Source organism: Bacillus rossius, chromosome 1 (genome assembly GCF_032445375.1).
Source record: "Bacillus rossius redtenbacheri isolate Brsri chromosome 1, Brsri_v3, whole genome shotgun sequence".
Taxonomy (NCBI): domain Eukaryota; kingdom Metazoa; phylum Arthropoda; class Insecta; order Phasmatodea; family Bacillidae; genus Bacillus; species Bacillus rossius.
Genome location: NC_086330.1, coordinates 363876073 through 363896317, shown reverse-complemented (window position 1 = coordinate 363896317; position 20245 = coordinate 363876073). Strand labels below are relative to the sequence as shown.

Below are 20245 nucleotides of genomic sequence, written 5' to 3'. Positions count from 1 at the left end.
CACGAGACTGCACGCCACTTCAGAGGGGATACAGCGCTACAAGCACTAGCGAGCGTCGCACTTACCATCCCGCATCACTAACACAAGTCCGCCCCTGACTCGGCAGGCCCCTTAAGACTGGTGACTATATAGGTAGGTGGAAGTGCAACGCATGATTGTATGGGCAAGTCTGTGCTCTGATTATGGATGATGCTGGTGTTTATCTTCAAATCATTGTATTGTTTTCTTTAATGTTACATCAGGCAACCACTTAATTTCTCGAAATTGCATGATGTATTTTATTTATTACCACAAGTATACTGATAACTGCCCTGAATCTTGGCTACAATTAGTACTAATATTTAAGTTTTTTTTTTTTTGCAAAATCACTGGAAGAATATAAAAATTACATAGCCTTGGTATAGACCATGGCCAATCCCTCCCCAAATATAGTTGATTTGTTTTATCATGCAGTAGCCCAATAAAATAAAATATATATACTAATGACATAATGTAAAGTTGTACTAAGGAGGTTGTTGTCATTATTTTCCATCCAGTTTTTGCAATGACATAATAAATGTGAATGTGGAGGTCTTTCAGACATTGGAGTTCTGATAGACTTAAGAGGTGTTAACTCAGTTCAGTTACCACCAATATATACATAAAATACAGCAGAGTATTGAAAGCACGGTAAGTAAGTTTCTGTGATGTAAATGAAGTAACCAATATAAATTTTATTACTGCTCTTATTATATTTTTAATATGTTTGTATTACAAGACACAAATATGCATTGTTCCTTAATTTCTAAAACATTCAAATTTTAAGTCAATCAAATAAATAACATTTCTCACAATCACACATAAACACAGTCTTAAAATTGTAAATGGCCCACTGCCACAAAATTGTAACATCATGTGTGCTTCCCAAAACTATTTTTCTCAAATTAAAAAAAAACACACATAACACACAAAGCTGCATGAAAACATAATCTAACTTAATAGCATGTGAAAAATCTAATATCACTCGTGAAAAAGGCACTAAGTTGTGAAACTACTTCGACACTCGATGTTTTGTACGTCTTCTCAATGAGTCTTATAACAGTGACTTGTCAGCAGCAAAATCTTGGCCCTGTAAACATCAAGTAAGGTAAAAATCAACGTCAAAACTTGGATCAAGAAGTAGCATTACAAGACAATCCTGTTGGAAAATATCAGATTTTAGGTTGCAATTACAGGGTTCACACAGACCGGAAAAAAATTGAGAAACTGGGAAAATTCAGGGAATTGAAAAGGTAATGTGAAAACCTAAAAAATACAAGGAAATTGATAATATCTATCAGGGGAAATTAAAAGAATTTGAGAGCAAGCAGAGGACAAAAGGTTCTATTCCTACCAACCCCCTAAGAAAATAATTCTGCATAGACTCCTGATATCTATGTACAAAAAAGTAAGCTTGCTGTAATTTTTCATAGAATGAAAAATCTAATTGTCTTAAAACAGAACGTATTTAAATCATAATTTTATGTGTCGTTAACAGTCCATATTTAATTTTTGCTAACACTAACTAAACGTAAGGTACACAAGTAAGTATTGATGTGAAATTAATTTATATATCAATAGTACTTTGTGATCGCAATCAATACCTACTGTATGTTTCAAAGTTTGATAACAAAATTGACTGGATTTTATTTTTCCAGACTGGCAGTATCATATAGTTATGTAGCATTGATGGAAGTGTTAAACAGTTCAAACTGTATATTGTGCAGGAAAATATTTTATAGTCAATTCTGCATTGTATGCAAGTTCGTTAAAATATGTTTTGATAGCAATCTTTATTTTAGTATATAAGTTATCTTGCCAGATAGAATGATGATTCAGGAAAAACAGGGATGCTAAAGTAAGAGTGAGGGAACCTTTCATTATGAATAAAAGGGCTGAGATAACCGGACCTTGTTATTATATTAGGCTTCGAACTCCTTGAATACCTACCACGAAGACTCTCAAAAAAATCATATACCAGAACTTCGGCTGTGGCATGCATGGCATGAGATTGAAATTCTGGTGTGCACGACCACTTAGGACCTACTGAACTACATAGGATACTAATGCTTTATGAGTTATATTCAGAAAGTGATACACTCAAAGAGAAACCAACTAAAAAGCAGCAGAAAATGTGTGCATTTGAGAAACACGTATTCTTTTTTGAAAGAAAATTTTTCTTCAACCCCCACAAACATGTTGCAGTTAAATGTAAAAGCCTGGCAGTAATTACATTACATTAGGTGAATAAATAGCCACACGTATTATCACATCATTTATCATTTTATACAGTTTCTGGCGTGATAATTTGTCTTGATCTTTAAAGCAGCTCCACCCCCACTCACCGTGGATATGTTGCTGGCTTCATCGCTCTCCTCCAGCTCCTCTTCAATGTCGCTGTCCGTCGCTGGTAAACTTCTGGCAGTTTTGTCCTGCCCACTGTCGGATGTGTTGAAATCTTCTTCATACTCTGCAAGATGAATATTGTCTCATGCCATGACATTCTGACGGCACCTAAGTTGCTATATAATGTTTTCTTACGTAAAGCAACAAATACTCCAGGCAAAGCCATACACTAAATATTTATGATAGATGTGAAATTCCAGTTGCCACAAAACCGTAAAAAAATTCAAGGCATTGCACACAATAAACATGCATACGTGCAAAGTGAATACGACCCTTTTAACTAATAGGTTACAAACAAAAGAAAGCAGAAAAGATTTATTCAAGTACATGAGTAGATATGTACACAGTTCCTTGGTAATGGTCCATACAAGCCAAATTCTACCACATCAACATTGTGCATATGCTCCTGATCATATGTGTAATATTACACTTTAGTAAGTAACATATGTGTACTATATTTATGGCATGCAAACATTCAGTACAAAATTTTAGGTACACCTGGTTTTTAAATGTGTGGCCTGCAACTTCATATCTTTAGCTTATTCTACATATGTAATTTACCTATCATTTTCTCCACAGCAACTACTGCATTTAATCAAAGCTACTGTTTTCAGTCTTTTGGTAATCAGAACAGCATGGTTACGGAATTTTCAAACTGTACAGGGAAATATTCACTCCCGTTTTTTTTATTTACTGGAATTTCCTGTACTCCCATCTCCCTGTGCATGAAAGTGGTTTATGAATGACTGCCTCCCACCAGGTCCGGCAGCCAAGGGCGTTGACATAATGGAGGGTTGCCAAAAGCCGGGAAGTTGGTTTTTCACAAAGACTCAAGTTCAGAGGGTATGCATTAAGTGTTTAACCTCCCAGTTCTGCTTTCCTTGGTAAGAATTTATGATCTCTATTTGAAGATGATTTACTACAAAATATAATTAATTTTACACTATCTAGGACGCTATTAATTTGGAAGAAATATAGCTATTCATCTTGTTTTTTGAAATAATTTTAGTAGTTAAACAGAATGTTTTTTATAAAATTACTTCTATAAATTACCTTGGGTATGGTACCTTAAATATATCCTACTTTCTCAACTGTTATTTCAAACACTTAACAACAACAACCTCAATGACACTTCACCAACTACAAGTCTTATTACATACACTAGCAAGCCTATGAAAACAAACACAATTCATGGGTGCAGAAAGCAGAGGAAAAGGTTGTTTCGAGACTCACCGAATCCGTTATCATTCAAAGCTTTCAGGATTAGGTCGCTATCAGAGCTGCGGGCTGACAAACGAGAAGGCTGTGACTGATTGTCATCAGAGCCAAACAGCGGAGGAAGGTTGCTCAGACATGTTGCAGAACTGCGAGAGACGGGGGTCTGCGGTTGCCTGCATGCAACACAATGCCGTTCTGCACGGACAAGTCTTTCGGGAAGTTTAGGAGCTCAATCCATCCCTCCCGCTGGCAGTTGTAACGAGGAATAAGATGTTGCAGAGTGGATGCTAGTAGATAAAGGAGCTTTCATTTCCAATTCACTGAGTAATAAACATAATTTCCCCACATATAGCAGTGGTATCATTAGCTGTGAATGTTTATTGTAACTAATCTGGATAAATCAACAAAATATTCAGGCTTGTTGTAACCACTATTTTGCTGAAGGAAACATTAAAACATTTCAAGAAGTTTTTTTTACTGATGTAGGTTTTAGTTGCTGCTTCTAGAAATTATAATGAATAGTAACAAAATGAAAGGTTAGCTATGTTATGTCAGCTACATTAATAACACGTAAATTACAATTTTAGCAAAGATTTTACGTCCTATTAATGTAGCTGATGTAACCTAAAAAACATTCCATTTAGTTATTATTCAACTTATTCCTCAAAAGTCACAATTCCAGCTAGTTTCGCTGATAAAAGAACCAATTGTAATATTTGTATGATCCCTCAACAATGTGATATTGTGCTGATACAATTTATTAGTTAAAATTTCATCTGTCGGCCCGTCAAAAATCTGACAAACTCATACTTCTAATGGATGGATAGATGATTATTTCAATGGTTTTAACTGTGGTAGTCAATTGTTACTAGAATACAGACCTCACCTGTGGTGTTAGTATTAGATCATTCAGATGTTTTGTATAACAACATTGATAACACTGCAGTTCTTAAAACTCATGTCTAAAAAAAATTAAATCACAACTGAATTTTTCTGAGGATATGCTAATACAATACATACAAAAAACACAGCATAAATAGTAAGCAAAATTGAAATAAGTCTCCATGAGAAAAACACTTATAAGGAAAATATTGGGATAATATTTTCATGGAAGGATGAAGTCATGTTGTAAATCGCTTGAATGGATGCATGGCGTTGAGGGACAGATGACGACAGACGGAGGTGACGGGCTATTGAATTTCCACCTATGTCTCAAGTCTGACTCTGCAAGTCGGCCTGAGACATGACAGTTGTGATGCACAAGAGAGAAAATAAAGAACTTAAGTTTTAGAAGCCAACATAAGAAATTGCAAATATGAAAAACTAGCCAAATCCCTCGTAAATAGTGTATAAGAGAGAACAAGGAAATGGATGTAATAGGAAAGAACACATTAAAAAAAGCAAGATAATCTATAATGTTTTATTGGAACAGATCAATCTATTTAAAAATAATAAAATTGTGGTGAGCAAAACTAAAAAACTAATGATATTTGAAAAAAAACTCACGAATTTCCATCCTCTTTATTTTCTTCTGTGAGCTTTTTCCTAGCTGCTGACAATGCATCCGCACCATCAGATGTCTCATCCCCATGCGACCATCTCTCAAGTGTTTCAGATGATTTTGCAGAGCTGTCTTTAGGTTTGTATGCTTTCCCACTCGCCACTGCTCCAACAGTGGGCTCAGAAATTTTCTATAAGTAATGTGAAACCCACAAATTAATCACCAACAATAATAACACGTACCCTACGTATTTTTAACTGTAGTGTATAAAGAATTTTCCAAAGTCTGTAATCTTAGAGCAAATCAGACAAAATAAAAACTGGACAGATATACATATATTCTTTCTATGGTAGTACACTGAAGTGCGTACACTATTGATAATTAATTATGTACTTTAGATGACATTATTTTTGCATTATTGAACTAAGTGTGATAAGAGTAAAATGTACTATGTTGCAAAACATTAATTGAAATTTCCAATCCATAAAGTCTTTTTCTTATAACCTCATAAAAAAAAGTTTAAGGATGCATTATATTCTGAGTCGCATTATGTTCGGGTAAAAACTGTAGTATTTTTATGCTTTAAATGTGTTTCAAACTATGTTATTATCAATACAAAGGAAATATCCTATAACAACATTGTGTTACATTGATTTTCCCCAGATTCTTCAGCTGACCCTGATTCTTGTTATCTTGGATGCGCTCTGGTTCTACCTTGATCTGATATAACAGAGTGAGAGAGAAGAACCAAAATAAATATTGGTTTATACAGTTTTCAGGCCATAACAATGTTATTTGTTTCATTTTCAAATTTTGGCTTCATTAAAGTATACAGTATAGTGATAATCTAACTGAATGCCCAAACCCCTGAAGTTCCATTGACTGGCTGTTTTCCCTATGAAACAGGGTATGAAAAAAATCCTGATTTTTTTTAAAAAATCAAAAAAATCAGATTTTTTTGATTAAAATCGGGTTTTTTTGATTAAAATCAGATTTTATTTATTTATTTATTTATTTATTTAAATTTTTGTTACATGCGCACCAACAGTCCAGGGACTTTAGTGGTGGGCACGACGTATACAAAATATACATAAATACATAAAGAAACAAGAAACAAAGGACAAGACATCCATACACACAGACAACACAAGGACAAATACAAATATAATACTTAAAATAATAATTAGTACAAAGTGGTAAGATAGTAAGCAGCAAGACATAAAATTTAATAGAGTACAATAATGTAAACGTGAAAGAGAAAAAATACTGACTATAATTAGTATGAGGATATAAATTACATTAAATACTTTAACATAGCTCTGTACACAATTAATTTGACTTGGTGTTGTGTCTATTATAGTTTTTAACGAGTCTATAAATAAGATCATTCTTGTTATAAATAGTGCATAAACTAGAAAAGAGGCGAGAATTGAATTGGGGGATTCTCAATCCGGTGTTCTCAAGAATATAGCTACATTTAATTTTATAGTTATAAATGTTATGTACAAAAAGATAGTCCAAATGGGCTCTACGGTCTGCTAGAGGAATAAGTTTGGGATGCGGAAAACCTCTATGAATTATTAGTTGAGACAATTTGTTTTGTAAATTTTCTAGTTTCTCAATATCAGTCGACCCAATGTCATTCCAGATAGTTGAACAGTATTCTAATTTAGATCGAATTAATGCCAAGTAAAGAGAAATAATTGAATCAGAATTGGTAGCATAATGAGTGATATATTTTATAATAGCAAATGTTCTTTTTGAAATGGAGTTTAAGTAGTCGATTTGTTTATGAAAAAATAATTTTGAATCTAGAAAGACACCAAGGTCTTTTATAATGAAAGTTTTTGAGATTGGGTTACTATTCAGAATGTAATTATAAACTATAGGGTTATATTTCCTAGTAAAGGATATTACCTTAGTTTTACTATCGTTAAGATTGACCAAGTTTAGAAGACACCAATTATTGATTTCATTAATGTCCCTTTGTAGAAGAGCGCAATCATTGACTGTAGATATTATTTTAGAGATTTTCAGATCGTCAGCAAAGAGTACACCAGTTGAGTAATTAAGGACCATGGTAATGTCATTTATAAATATATTGAAGAGGAGAGGTGAGAGAGTGGCACCTTGTGGTACTCCAGAACTAGCATGGTGTAAAGAGGATTTATGGTTATTGACAGATACAAAGAAATATCTATTATTGAGATAGCTAGAAAACCAGTTCAAGTAGTTAGTACAAAAACCAAAGTCTGATAGTTTTTTTAAAAGTAGCGAATGGTTTACTGTATCGAATGCTTTGGCTAGATCAAAATAACAGGCATCTGCCTGACCTCTGTTAGTAACTACATTATGGATTGGGTTAAGAAAAGTAATTAGGTTAGTAGTGGTGGACATTCCAGATCTGAAACCGTGCTGAGTGGCTGATAATTTATTTTGAAGTTGAAAATTTAAAACTTTGTGTATAATTTTTTCAAATATTTTTGCGAAGCCATTAAGTAAAGATATTGGTCTGTAGTTTGACACAATCAATTTAGAGCCATGTTTGTGTATCGGAATGACCTTTGCTATTTTCCATTTGTCAGGGAAAACTTGAGAATGCAAACTGGTGTTAAAGATATGATAAAGAAGAGGAACTAATAAGTACGAACAGCCTTTTAAGATAAAATTAGGGATGCCATCAGGGCCGGTGGATTTGGATGACTTGAGAGCCTTGATGCCCCATAGAATAAGGGATTCGGAAATGTAGCACATAGGAATAGAATCCGAGGACATGTTTGAAGACGTCACGTTATTGGTTGAAGTCTTGTAGACACTGGAAAAATATTGTGCAAAAACATTAGATAAAACATTTGGATCATCACAAATATCATCATTGATTTTTAAAGAATATTGTTCATAGTAACCATCTTTCATTAATTTAACATACTTCCAGAATTTCTTTGGATTATTCTTGATGTTGTTATTAGTAGAGCGGATCCAATTAATTTTATCACGTTTTATATAAGATTTTGCCATTTTGCGAAAATGTGAAAACTGTAAATAATAATAAGGATTGTTGGATCGTTTATAAAGTTTGTGAAAATGTTTTTTTGATTTTAATGCTTGAATTAAGTCATTAGAAAACCATAATGGATATTTGGGTAATTTTTTAGAAATTAGTGGTATAAATATGTTCATATTGTCAGTTATACAATTTGTTAAAACATCCACCTGATGATTAACATTGGTTGATTCATAGAAATGAGACCAGTCGTAATTTTTTATGGAGTTATAAAGACCTAAAAAATTACCATCCTTGCAATTTCTGTAGGGAGGATAAACACTTCTTGAGCTAGAATAAATTTCAATGTTAATGTTTAGAGCTGGATGATACAGATCTTCTTTGGTAAGTATTTCAGAGGCTTGCGTTACTGTACACTGAGGTAGATTTGTTAAGCATAAATCGAGAAGATTTTTGCAAGGTTGGGTGTGATTATATTGGGTCAGACCCAATGTAGACACAAAATTGAGAAGGTAATTGGCTTTGGATTTGACATGTGAATGAGTAATGTTTGAAGAGTGCCGAGTGAGCCAATCAATACCTGGAACATTAAAATCACCAAGAATTAAAATATCTTCTTGAGTGGTAGATAGTTTTTCTTCCAAGTGTTCAAGGTACTCGAGATATTTGTTCGGCGAGATGTCCGGGGCTAGGTAGATAGTTCCGATGATAAAAGTTGTTGCATGAGACGTTTTTACCTTGATCCAGATAGCTTCAATACCGGGAAAGTCGTACATGTAAACAGGTAGCACTGATAAAAATTTGGTTTTGTTAAATGCTGAAAGTACACCACCCCCTCTATTTTTCAGTGTAAGTTGAGGATTTCTATCATTTCTAAAAACTATATACTGGTCTGTGAAATAGTGAGAATTTATGTTATTATCGTTGAGCCAGGTTTCTGTTAAACAAATAATGTCGTAATGAGAGTTTAAAAGGTTTTCCAGAAATTCATTAGACTTAGTTCTTAATCCTCTCACGTTTTGATATGCAATATCATAATTTCTAAGGAACTGCTTCACTGTGGGAAGTAGGATGCTCCTCCAGCATCAAATTAGATGTGGAAGTTGACGCCATTGGATTAGGAGGCATGATGGTCACTGCTGTATTGTCTTGATTGGTAGCATTAGTGTAGACTTGATCGGGATGTAGTTTACCGTAAAACGGGCTAATTAAACAGCCACTTGGCCAAAACACAATATTATTGATTCTACTGAAGTCATTTTCAAGTACTGATATATGAAATGAAGCATAAGTATTATACTTCATAAATTGAGTTCATTTGTGATGTAATCCATAATTTCTTGTTCTTTAACTGAGGCTTCAAAACGGGTAACAAACAGGGATTTAGTCTTTTTGTAGGTAGGTTTGGAGACAGTTTTAAGAGTGGATGTATTACGTATTCCTACTTGGGGTGGAGATTTCTTACGTTCTTGATCATGGGTACCAACTGGGTTTTCATTATGTCTTGACTTATGCTGTTTTTGTACCAACGTGAAACCTTCAGAGTCGACTCGCTGGTTGTTATTGTTGGAGTTCCTGACCGTGCGCGTTTCTTGCTGACCAGAAAGTAGGTCACTGCACGTGGAGCTGTTGCTGGGTATACTCACTGCACCATTAACATCGATCACCTTATTATTGGGCGCTCTTTTGGTCACTTGGCTGTAAGATAAGTCTGAATTTTGCTTTATGTATAAGCTTTTTTTGATCTCTTTTAACTCTTGTTTGATTAAAGAGTATTCTTCTCTTGAGTCCATTAACAAGGATTTAAGCACCGCATTTTCACTCTTAAGCTCATCAAACTTAACACAGAGAGATTTTACCATATTAAATAGATCATCCATGTTGGTGTCTTGAAGTTTCAGAGTAAATGAAGGTGAATTAGAATTTTTATTCAGGCTGTCGACCGTATTATTTGACGATTTTTTCGTAGGCGACCTGAACATGGCTAAATTAGTATTATTAATACAGTTCACAAATACACCATCTTGTAAGGGTAAGGGAAACCCCTTAAAGTCTTGCTGATCTAATAGAGACAAATCAATATTGATAGTTATCACACTTTGAACATCAATAATTACAAGAACCGACTGCGCGCACAAGACACGTCTGTCCGGCTTGAACTCCCGGCCGACACTGGAACTCCCGGCCGACACTGATTAAAATTTAAAAAATTGTAATCTGTGTAATATACAGTACATTTTCATGACTGTTTTCATGACTTGACTTTGCTCTACAGTACAATTAATAACAGATTAATTCATTTTGTAAAGACAACTAGCCTAATTTTCTTTCTTTGAAATAACCACATTTTACATTGCATAATGTTTTAAGGAAACATTAATATTAATGATGTCACTTTATGAAAATTTTTAGTACAGTAACATAGTTAACATTAGTAAAAAAAAATATGTCTTATAGAAAATAACTACATCATTGAAAATATATAATATTTAAATGTAAATTTGTCACTTCTGTCATTCCTTATAGTCTTGTAGTACAATTGTTCTAAATAAAGTAATTTAAATCAAAACCACAATTTCCTTTTGTTCTTCTTCTCAGAAATTCACACATTCGAGAGTATTCAAAGTAAAACTTCTACATAAAATATTACTTATTAAAAATTTGAAACAAAAATACAAGTTTTGCAGCTTTTTCTGTACCCAGTCGATTTCTTAATGTTGACTGAACCAAACCAGACATACCAAAGAACTGAAAATTTCCTTCCTACAGTTCTAAAATTAGCATTTGACATTGTTGGAAGACAAACCTGTTGCCAAAGAGATATGACACACACAACACAAACACATGAGGTAGAGGAGAGAAGAGAGAAAATGAGATGGCATTTAAAGTTACATTCCACCCACCTATATTTAATGTGTTTCAAAATAACTATAAATACATTGTAGAAGAAATTAAGTACTATTCAATTTTCATTCTATCTTTGCAGCAGTCAATTTTTATGTAAGTAGGCATGATTACTTGGTTTAAACAATACAGTATAGGAAATATTAATGTTCATATTATCATATAAATTAATTTTATTCACTGATTTTAAAAAAAATCACATGATTTAAATCATGAGATTTAAAAAAAATCACATGATTTAAATCATGAGATTTAAAAAAAAATCACATGATTTAAATCATGATTAAAATCATGATTTAAATCATGCTGATTAAAATCAACATACCCTGCTATGAAATCATCAGAATTTAGTAAATTTAGTATTTTATTAATTTAAGGGAATGACTACAACTGTAATAATACAGTCAGTAAACTCTATTTTATCTCTGAAATTCTCTTAATGTATGATTTCTGCACCTTAACGAAGGCAAATTTTCAGTATTAAACAATAGAGAGTTGTTATGGCGTGAGAACTGTTGAAACCTGTGTGGGGTTTTTGGTTACTATCTCTTCCCCTTAATGAGATTCCATTACACAAAAGAAACAAAACTTGTTGTCCTGATAGGTGACTTGAATGCACCGGGATACTCACGTTTTCATCTGAGACGGATGCAGACTTCTGGAAAGCTACGTGTAGTTCCTCTTCTTTTCGGGGGATCTCGACAGACCTGCTGGCGGTCTTGTCTAGTTTCAGCAGGTGGGCCAGAAGGGGCCTTTTTTTGGTGCCTGTCTCTGGAAACGAACACCAGTCAAAAATAAATAAATAAATGAAATCCAAGAATCCTAGTTGGCTGTGCTTGTCACACACAACCCTGTAATTTACAAGGAAACCCAACTCAAAAGAAATTTCAAGTGGGAAATTCATGGAAAAAAAATTTTTTTTTGACTTTTCCTGGATAATTTGTACTAAACACAATAAAATTCATTACACGTCCAATACTCTCAAAAATTAAAACAAAGTTTAGATTTTAAAAATCTAAGGGTTTCAATTCATTTTAACTACATATCCAGTAAAACAACCAAACAAGATCCAAATTTGTTATATAAAATAATAATAATAATAATAAGCACTGGAAAAATAAAATTACATACAAGAATTTAGAAGCGGCAACTATTTACAAATTAAATTAAATCACATTCGCATAGACTGCCCATACCAGAAGGCATGGAACGGAGACCAATTAATTAATCTACGAATTACTGTTCCTGCTCTACTGCATTCTTTACACTGCATATACCAGGCTACATTTGAGTGTATCGTTAGTAGTATGCAACAGGATGTCACTTCAAGTGTCATTTACCATAGTCTAGATCAGCACAGTTGTTCTATATACCGATGACTTCTTATGATAACGCAATGTGGGCTGAAGTTGAAACAGTTAATGACTGTGACACTTCCCTTATTTTCTATACTATGCTTCTTTAGAAGGTGCTTATTTTGTTCTGTACCACATACTATTACCTGCTGCAATATTTCCTAACAAAGCCATACAAATATCATTACTAATATTTAATTTTTATACATGATGAACATGACTCATGAGTAGAGGCAAGATTATATTGTGAATATCAATGACACCAAAATTTAAGTCATTAACACAGCCAAAAACAGAAATGGAAGTCAATAAACAGCATAATAAACTGCAGCAAAATTCTTCTTGATAACCTAATTTTAACTATCAAAATATATCATTGATTTCATAATTCTTTACTTTAGGCTTTTACTTAAAAAACATTAAATATTAAATACAAAGTAAACAAAATTTATTTTGTTCCTAGGTAGATTTTTTTTTCCAGTAAAGTAAGTAAAATCAGTCTATAGCTCACACTGTCATACCTTACAGACATGAATAAGGCCTACAGATAAATATCACACGGAAATGTTTAAGTAAAATAGTTTTCAGCTTTTAATATTGCTTATTGATTTTTCTATTCATTTTTCTATTTTATTATTTTATTCTATTTTTCTATTGCCCCGAGCGCAAAGCTGTGGGGGCGCCGAAATCGCTTGCATTGTAATTCCTACTACAACTGGTACTTAACTGGTAAAATGTTTTTTAACTTGCATGTCAGGAATGTCTAATCTGATTATAATATAACGTCTCAACATATTTAATGAACAAGTTTAGTGATTATACGGACTACTTTATGGACATAGTGGGTTCATGCATGGAAGGTACAGTAGCACAGACACTGTTACATGTAGGTATGGAAAATGCTTAAATAGCACCATTTTTCCGTGGGAGGGCCCCCGGACCCCCCGCTTTATTGGTGTGGTATGTGCAAAAAAAGAGGGGGGGGGCACGAATCCATTCATGCCCCGGGTGTCAGAGACTCTAGTTGCGGCCCTGGTGACGGCAGCCCACTCCCCTGCCCAGCTCCCCGCCGGGCAGGTAGTCCGGATTGTCGAGGTCATCTCCGGCTGCACTCCGGCATGCCGGCAGCCGGACCCGTTTCCCTGCCGGCCCGGACTGCGTGTGCGGCACTCCATAAGGAACTGTTGTCTTGTGAGTCCTCCGGTGCCGGTGCCAACTCCGGCTCCGGTTGTGCCGGAGCGTGTGCAAGCGCCCTGACGGTAAATGTCGACCTTCACTACTTCCGCTTGCTGCAGGGCTCGCTCTCTTTTATCTCTGTCTCCCCCTCCCACAAACACACTTGCTGACAGGGCTCTTCACCTTCTTTATCTTATCTCTCACGCACACTTGAAGCACCTAATACTTCGGCACGGGACAGGGACGGCAATAGACGCGCGCACAGATGCTATCAGGTGATGCGCGCAGTTTACCGGTATTGGCTAGCGTGGACAGTCTAGAGGGGTGGTATCTATTTTTAGCCATCTTTTGTTTGCCCGCCTGCTTACAGTACAGCGCTCGCCAAGATAAATGTGAACACACAGCGCCCAACAAAGTGTAACAGACATGTTTTTCAGCCGATTTTACTCAAATTTTTGACTTTCTCTGCTCAAATTTTTCACGGTTCCTCAAAAATCGGTCGTATAAACGGAATGGAAAGGAATATACCGAATAAAATCAAGCTGCTGTCACCAAACAAAGCATAAAACTGCGAAATGCGTGGTCGCTTCGTTATTGCTCGCGCGAGAGGTGAGACGTGAAATGTTAGAAGAAAGATAAATGCGGGGGAGACAGACGGCAGCCAGTGTGTTTCCTGCATGGGGAATAAGTGGCGTAGCTTTTTTTTATGCTGGGTGAAGCGACCTTCTTCTATCAACCCACGGGAAAAGATAATTGCTTGAGCTGTCAAAATAAACATCGCTGCGGCAGTTAAACCAAGTCGGCACTCGGCAAGAGAAACGCAGTGACATGCTACTCACCACAAGAAACTTATTTTCTGTCCGATTTTCTTCGGATTTTCAGCAATATTTTCACGGTTCCTCGAAATAGGGTTGTAATAGATAGGTGGTCGCAATAAATGGGGTCGCAACAAAAAGGTTTTACTGTATTTGGTTTTTTCTAACACCATAACTATACTCAACACTCTAATCATGGGTGTTATCCAAGTAGGTCTTTCTGAACGGACAAGCCAACAGGAACAACTGTGTTCCGTCCAGTCTTGCCAATCCTGCCTTGCTTAATATAAATGTGAAAATAAAATTTTGTCTTAATGCTTATGGTACAAAATTAGGTGTCTTCCCCAAAAGTCTTACATTTAGGAGTAAATTGGGGTGCGGATATCCTGAGGCAAAGATTATGTGGATGCAAATGTTTACTATCGAACCAAGATCACACAAAAAAAAGTGTTTTATTGTCACTGAAAGCTCTAGACTTACACTGTGTTTCCAATTCAAAATAATGTATATAAAGGACATGCACTATTCATATCAAAATTGTTTTGATGATAATTACCATTAGAAATATTGATACCAAGTTGTTGACAGAGAGTTTTCCTGCCGCAGAGTTCGTAATCTTTACCCACGCCTGTCTCGGGGTCGAACACGGACAGCGAGATGTCCAGGCCGAAGCATTCGAGGAACTCTCGCACCAGACACGCAACGAGCGCGCCTTCGGTTGTGCTGACAAACTCCTGCAGAGGTTTGCTCACGAACACCTGAAACACCCACACAGGTAGCTGCTTACCCACATAAGTGCTCTGGCATGTAACACCATGACTGTGAGCAAGTACTTTTAACATTTCCAAGTGATTAATTTACCAACTAAAACATTGCTATCACAAATCATGCTGAGAAATAACAACGGAGACTACAGTACTACATATAAATTGGCAATGACCAAAATTTTATTTTAAAAATTATTAAGTTAATATTAGTATACAAAATGAAATCATTTTATTGAACATTTATTTATTTTATATACACTGTTACATGAACAACAACACTCAAAAGTGAGTTTAAAGGATGTACACGATAGACAAAACAACAAAAAGACAGCTACTAAAATACACCCTATTAAAGACAGCTAACAAACAATGGACATACACACTGATATAATTAATTAAATGATAAGTGTTTAAAAGACAATATTGTCCTCTGATAGAAAAATACATTGATGAAATAGGAAAGAATAAAAGAAAATTTCTTGTTTATACTGTGAGAACTTCAAGATTATTATAATTATTTTATAATTTGTATATGAATATATAATTTAAGTAGCAATTAAAGTTTTTTAAAATTATAATTTTTGTGACTATCATAGCAACAAATGCTCGGAATTTTATTTTCAGTTTTGCTCCCACTTAAAAGCACAGAAAACTGTTCAGTATTTGATAGCATTTACACCTGTTCACACTGACAGGAATATGAGAGTGCAGTGTTATTTGTAACGTGTAAATCCCTTCACAGCAGCGGTACCTCACTTATATCTTGCTCTTCCAAGGCCAGGAACACGCTAGCTCGGAGCTGGGCCTACGGACACACAGAACACGTTCATGACAGACGTTCTCAACATGCTTCACTGCCATTTTAAAAATAATATTCCCAGTTATCAGGCATAAAGCATTTAAAGGACACAAACTTAGCAAAACTGTTTTTAATACTAAATTAATTTGGATTAATAGTTATGTTACTCACCATAATTTAAGTTAATAATTTTGTGAATACAGAAAAAACAGGTTAACATGTCACTATTTCATTTCCCCCCCCCCCCCCCTCTTTTTTTCCACTATGTATTCTCTGGTTAAACCCAAATCCTCATAATAATGCAAATTTACCGTAACAACAATGCTAATATAACATGGCAGAACATAATAAAGGGGGATAAAATCAAGGGGGTATAAAAGAGTGCACAAAAAAAAACCCACATGTAATGTAACCAAACCTTGTGATTATTTTAGTGAAGATACAACTTTATTTACACAAGTAATAAAAACACCAAAATTACAATGGACAGAGTTTACACAAAAATAATTTATTAACTTGCAGTTTGGCTTCCACCATGTGCAGGGCCGCACAGACATTTTGTGGCCAAAGGTAGAGTTTAGGGTTTGTGGCCCTCTCCCCTAAAAAAAAAAAATAGTTTTGTACTCCATCGGCCCAAATTTTCCATTTACACACTATTCATCTGAAACTGAAGAAGAGTAACCTCAGGCCTGGTTTCTACCTCTCGATAGGACTATAGCACCAAACCTGTATGTAGTTAGTTTAGAAAAATGTATTGGAATGATTATAGTTACTGTTTCATGACAAATAAATAAATATGGCAATGTTTAAAAATAATAATTTAATATTACTAAATTTAGTATTAACAGAAATTCTTTTTAAAACTTATTAAATTAAAAATTTTCATTTGATAGCTCTTAACATTAAATTATAGCATAACACAAGTGTTAGTTTCAGTTAATTAACTTCTTTTTGGTAAATATGTAGTGTACAAATTAGCGCCAAAAAAAATCGTACAAATCTTAAATAACTTTCATTATATGCTCTTTTATGTCCTCTTTTCATAACCGCCTGCGGAGATAAGAAATTCCAATTACTTTTGGAGATATCGAATTTTTAAATTTTAATTATTGTAAAAATTTTTTTATAAAAATCTGAAATAACTTTTATTATATGCTCTTTTACGTCCTCTTTTCATTACAGCCTGCGGAGATAAGAAATTCCAATTACTTTTGGAGATATCGAATTTTTAAATTTTAATCACTATACCTGCACATTCACAAGGCTATCACCATTGTTTTTTGTTTACAAGTATCAATTTTTTTTCCGGATAATGTTGTCACGTGATAGTTCGTGATAGGCCAATATTCAAATGAACCAATAGGCCGCCTTCAACTTAGGTGAGTTTTAACGTTTCAAATTTTTATGCTTTAAAAAATTACGTTCGTTCCTACTGTTAATTAGACTTGCGCATTGTAGTTCGCGACCGGGAGCGCTCCTTTTAGTTCGCAGCTCCTTGGCGAACTAGGTCGCTCTTTTAGTTCGTCCGCTCCCATCTCGAATTCAAAGAAGACAGGTCACAGATAGTTCGTTCGCTTTGCTACCGCTACTGCAGGCGATCTTCTTTGTATGTTATAATAGTTATTTTTTATAATGATCAGTGTTGTGAACGCCTAGATTATTATCCTTTTTTGGGTTATTATACATCAAATGAGTAAATAAAACAATAATTTACATAATTGGGTAAAATGGTGTATATAACAGTTCTGTTTTTATTCTTCATGAAGTGCACTTAACATACACTATTATCGAAAAATTTTAATTTCTAAAAGAATTTATTTATTAGCTAGTTTAAGAAACATTATTTATGAAATGTGTTTATTTTAGTGAATAAAGTACTGTTTTATGCCTATAAAAATACAAATTTTAATTTTTTTTTAAGTTTTAGAAATAATCAACAAAAAATTGTTTGTCTGTAAAGTCGGTTTACGGACGAAAGTTTAACGTGACGTCATAACAAAACATTGATGAAATGATAGCATACTTCTATTAATAAAATTTAATCATTGTTATTGAATTATCACTATTTTGTATTTATACAAAGAAGGAGTGAAATGAAATCTACAATTTAATTGTTAAATGTACTTTTATTTGCACTCATTAATTCAAATATGTTTATTACTTTAACGAAGATATTATTTTAACTATAACTTTTATACATGTTTGCTATTTAACTTCTTCCAATCTGTGTTATTCTGTTAAGGATAGGACGATGATAGGAAAAGTAGGAAACTAATGGGAGTGTTTCAAGTTTAATATGCCTCGAAAAAGTCAAATCGATGGTTGTTCCAATCGAGTGGAAGAGAGATAGATGCGGCGCAAGCGTACAAAATGAGCGTAACGGTACACAGCGTAACGTGACAATGTGCATAACGGGACACTTTTTCATGCGTGCATCTGGCGTTCATCGATTTATTAGACTTTGTCACGTCAAAAATAAGTTTATTTAACAATGGTTTTATATAAGTCAAAATTTTAATATTAAAGTTGTCATCAGCTGTCAAAATTATTTTATGAATATTGAAATCATTTTGTAAACACTGATATAACTACCTAATGTAATTATGTCTGACTTGTTCTCAGTATACACCACGGTTTCCCCACCGCGAAGGTACCGTGCTCGGTCACGAGTATAAAGCTATCATCTGAAAATGATTCATTGCAGTAAACATTTGCAGCGATCAAGAGTCAACATTTTTGTAAAGTCAGTATCCATTAGACGTCTGAAATTTCAGCTATCCGACCCGAGCGATAACGATAGCCAGCCAAAAAGACCAGCGACAAAGCCGTAATTAATACCCGAAAGGGAGAACGAGTGAAGACTTTTGATAAGAGCCAGATCATGTGCACAGAACTAAAAGAAGGAGATCGGAAAAAGAACGAACTAATGAACTGAGGAGCGAGGGATCTGGGAACTAGTTCGCGTAGTTCGTCTGTGGGAACGCTCTTCCGAACTAGTTCGTTCGCGAACTACACAAGTCTACTGTTAATCCTTTGTTCCTGTTTGTTAGGTTAGGTCAGCTACATTATAAATACTTTAAAACTAAACAACCATTAAAATTAATTTTATTATTTCTGATGTCCGTTCAGTTTCAAAGTATTTATAATGTAGCTGACCTGACCTAATCTACCTTTGTCCCATTTTGTTAGTTCAGGTCAGTTACATCATAAATACTTAAAACTATACAACAAGTAAAATAAATTGATATTATTTTTAATTTCCGTTTAATTTGAAGTATTTATAATGTAACTAACCTTACCTAACGGAAAATTTCTCTTATTTAGGCATTCACGCGAACACGGCAAAATATGAAAATGGCAACGGTCGAATGATTACATAGATCTTGTATTGCAAACCTCCTCACTAGAAGTGTTCCCCACCACAAATGGTTTATGCATCTTGTCCTATACCAGTTTCACCCTTTTCCACTACCCTCGCTGCCCTACAGAACAGGAATTTTAGGAAAAGAAGTCATTAGCATAACTAGCAGCGTAATTTTCTAAGGTAGGTGCTTTTCTAAGAAAAAGAATTCAAATTTCTGAAAATTGAATTTTTGTGTAGTGTTAATGTTACGAAACTGTGAAATCGGCATTAATAAATTACAATAAATGTATAACATGAGTAAACTGTCATACTCCAGTTATCTTTATAAGTCGCTCCTATAGCAAATTACATTCTTTAATTAACATTTTTTGAATTTTACATTTTTTTTAAATTGAAAATTCGAGACACTGTGAAATCACCTTAAACGCATGATTGTTAAGATTCGAGTGAATGGTAAAATCTTTATAAAAATATTTTTCCATACCTATATAGTTACTTACCCTCAGTTTAGCAAGTGTCCCATTTTTTTCTAAAGTCTTTTCAACGAGATTACGCAACTCACATTCTTCGTCCATGACAAATTTTAGCTTTGAAAAGAATTTTATTGCATAAGGTTTAAAACTTCATAAAATCCCGGGTAGGAATTAAGAAACAAAAACATAAAATACACCAAAGACGCAAAGATACATGGCCGTTCGTAAGGTGCATTTTATATTAAAATTGTTAACAAATAAAACGTTTTCTTTAAAAAAAAAAACAAAGCAACTGCTAAATATATTCTGACTGAACCATCGAATCTATCAGTGACTATTTAAAAACACTGATCCGTTTCTTATGATCTAGATATATCAAAAACTTGAGGTCCTGCAGTTCCATTATGCAGAGGTGCCCACCCCCTCCCCCAAATAACTATGACTC

At 34.3% G+C, this 20245-nt stretch overlaps 1 protein-coding gene across 1 annotated transcript; it reads right to left on the bottom strand.

The window, feature by feature from the left end:
* Positions 1–711: 711 nt before the first annotated feature.
* Positions 712–20245, bottom strand: LOC134528346 (centrosomal protein 43-like). The gene is made up of 8 exons (XM_063361898.1): positions 19828–20245; positions 15916–15969; positions 14954–15155; positions 11683–11822; positions 5149–5333; positions 3658–3815; positions 2364–2488; positions 712–1108 (listed from the first exon to the last, which is right to left on the bottom strand). The coding sequence occupies exons 1-8, from the start codon at positions 19900–19902 to the stop codon at positions 1073–1075; spliced, it is 975 nt and encodes a 324-aa protein (XP_063217968.1). The 5' UTR covers positions 19903–20245; the 3' UTR covers positions 712–1072.

Bases quoted from the DNA above. Each gene is read 5' to 3' on its own strand.
- LOC134528346 (XM_063361898.1), bottom strand. From the start codon at position 19,902: ATGGACGAAGAATGTGAGTTGCGTAATCTCGTTGAAAAGACTTTAGAA. The intron at 2,489-3,657 runs GTGAGTCTCGAA...TTCATCTTGCAG, and splicing joins TTTGAATGATAACGGATTCG to AGTATGAAGAAGATTTCAAC. The intron at 1,109-2,363 runs GTGAGTGGGGGT...TGATGTTTACAG, and splicing joins AAGCCAGCAACATATCCACG to GGCCAAGATTTTGCTGCTGA.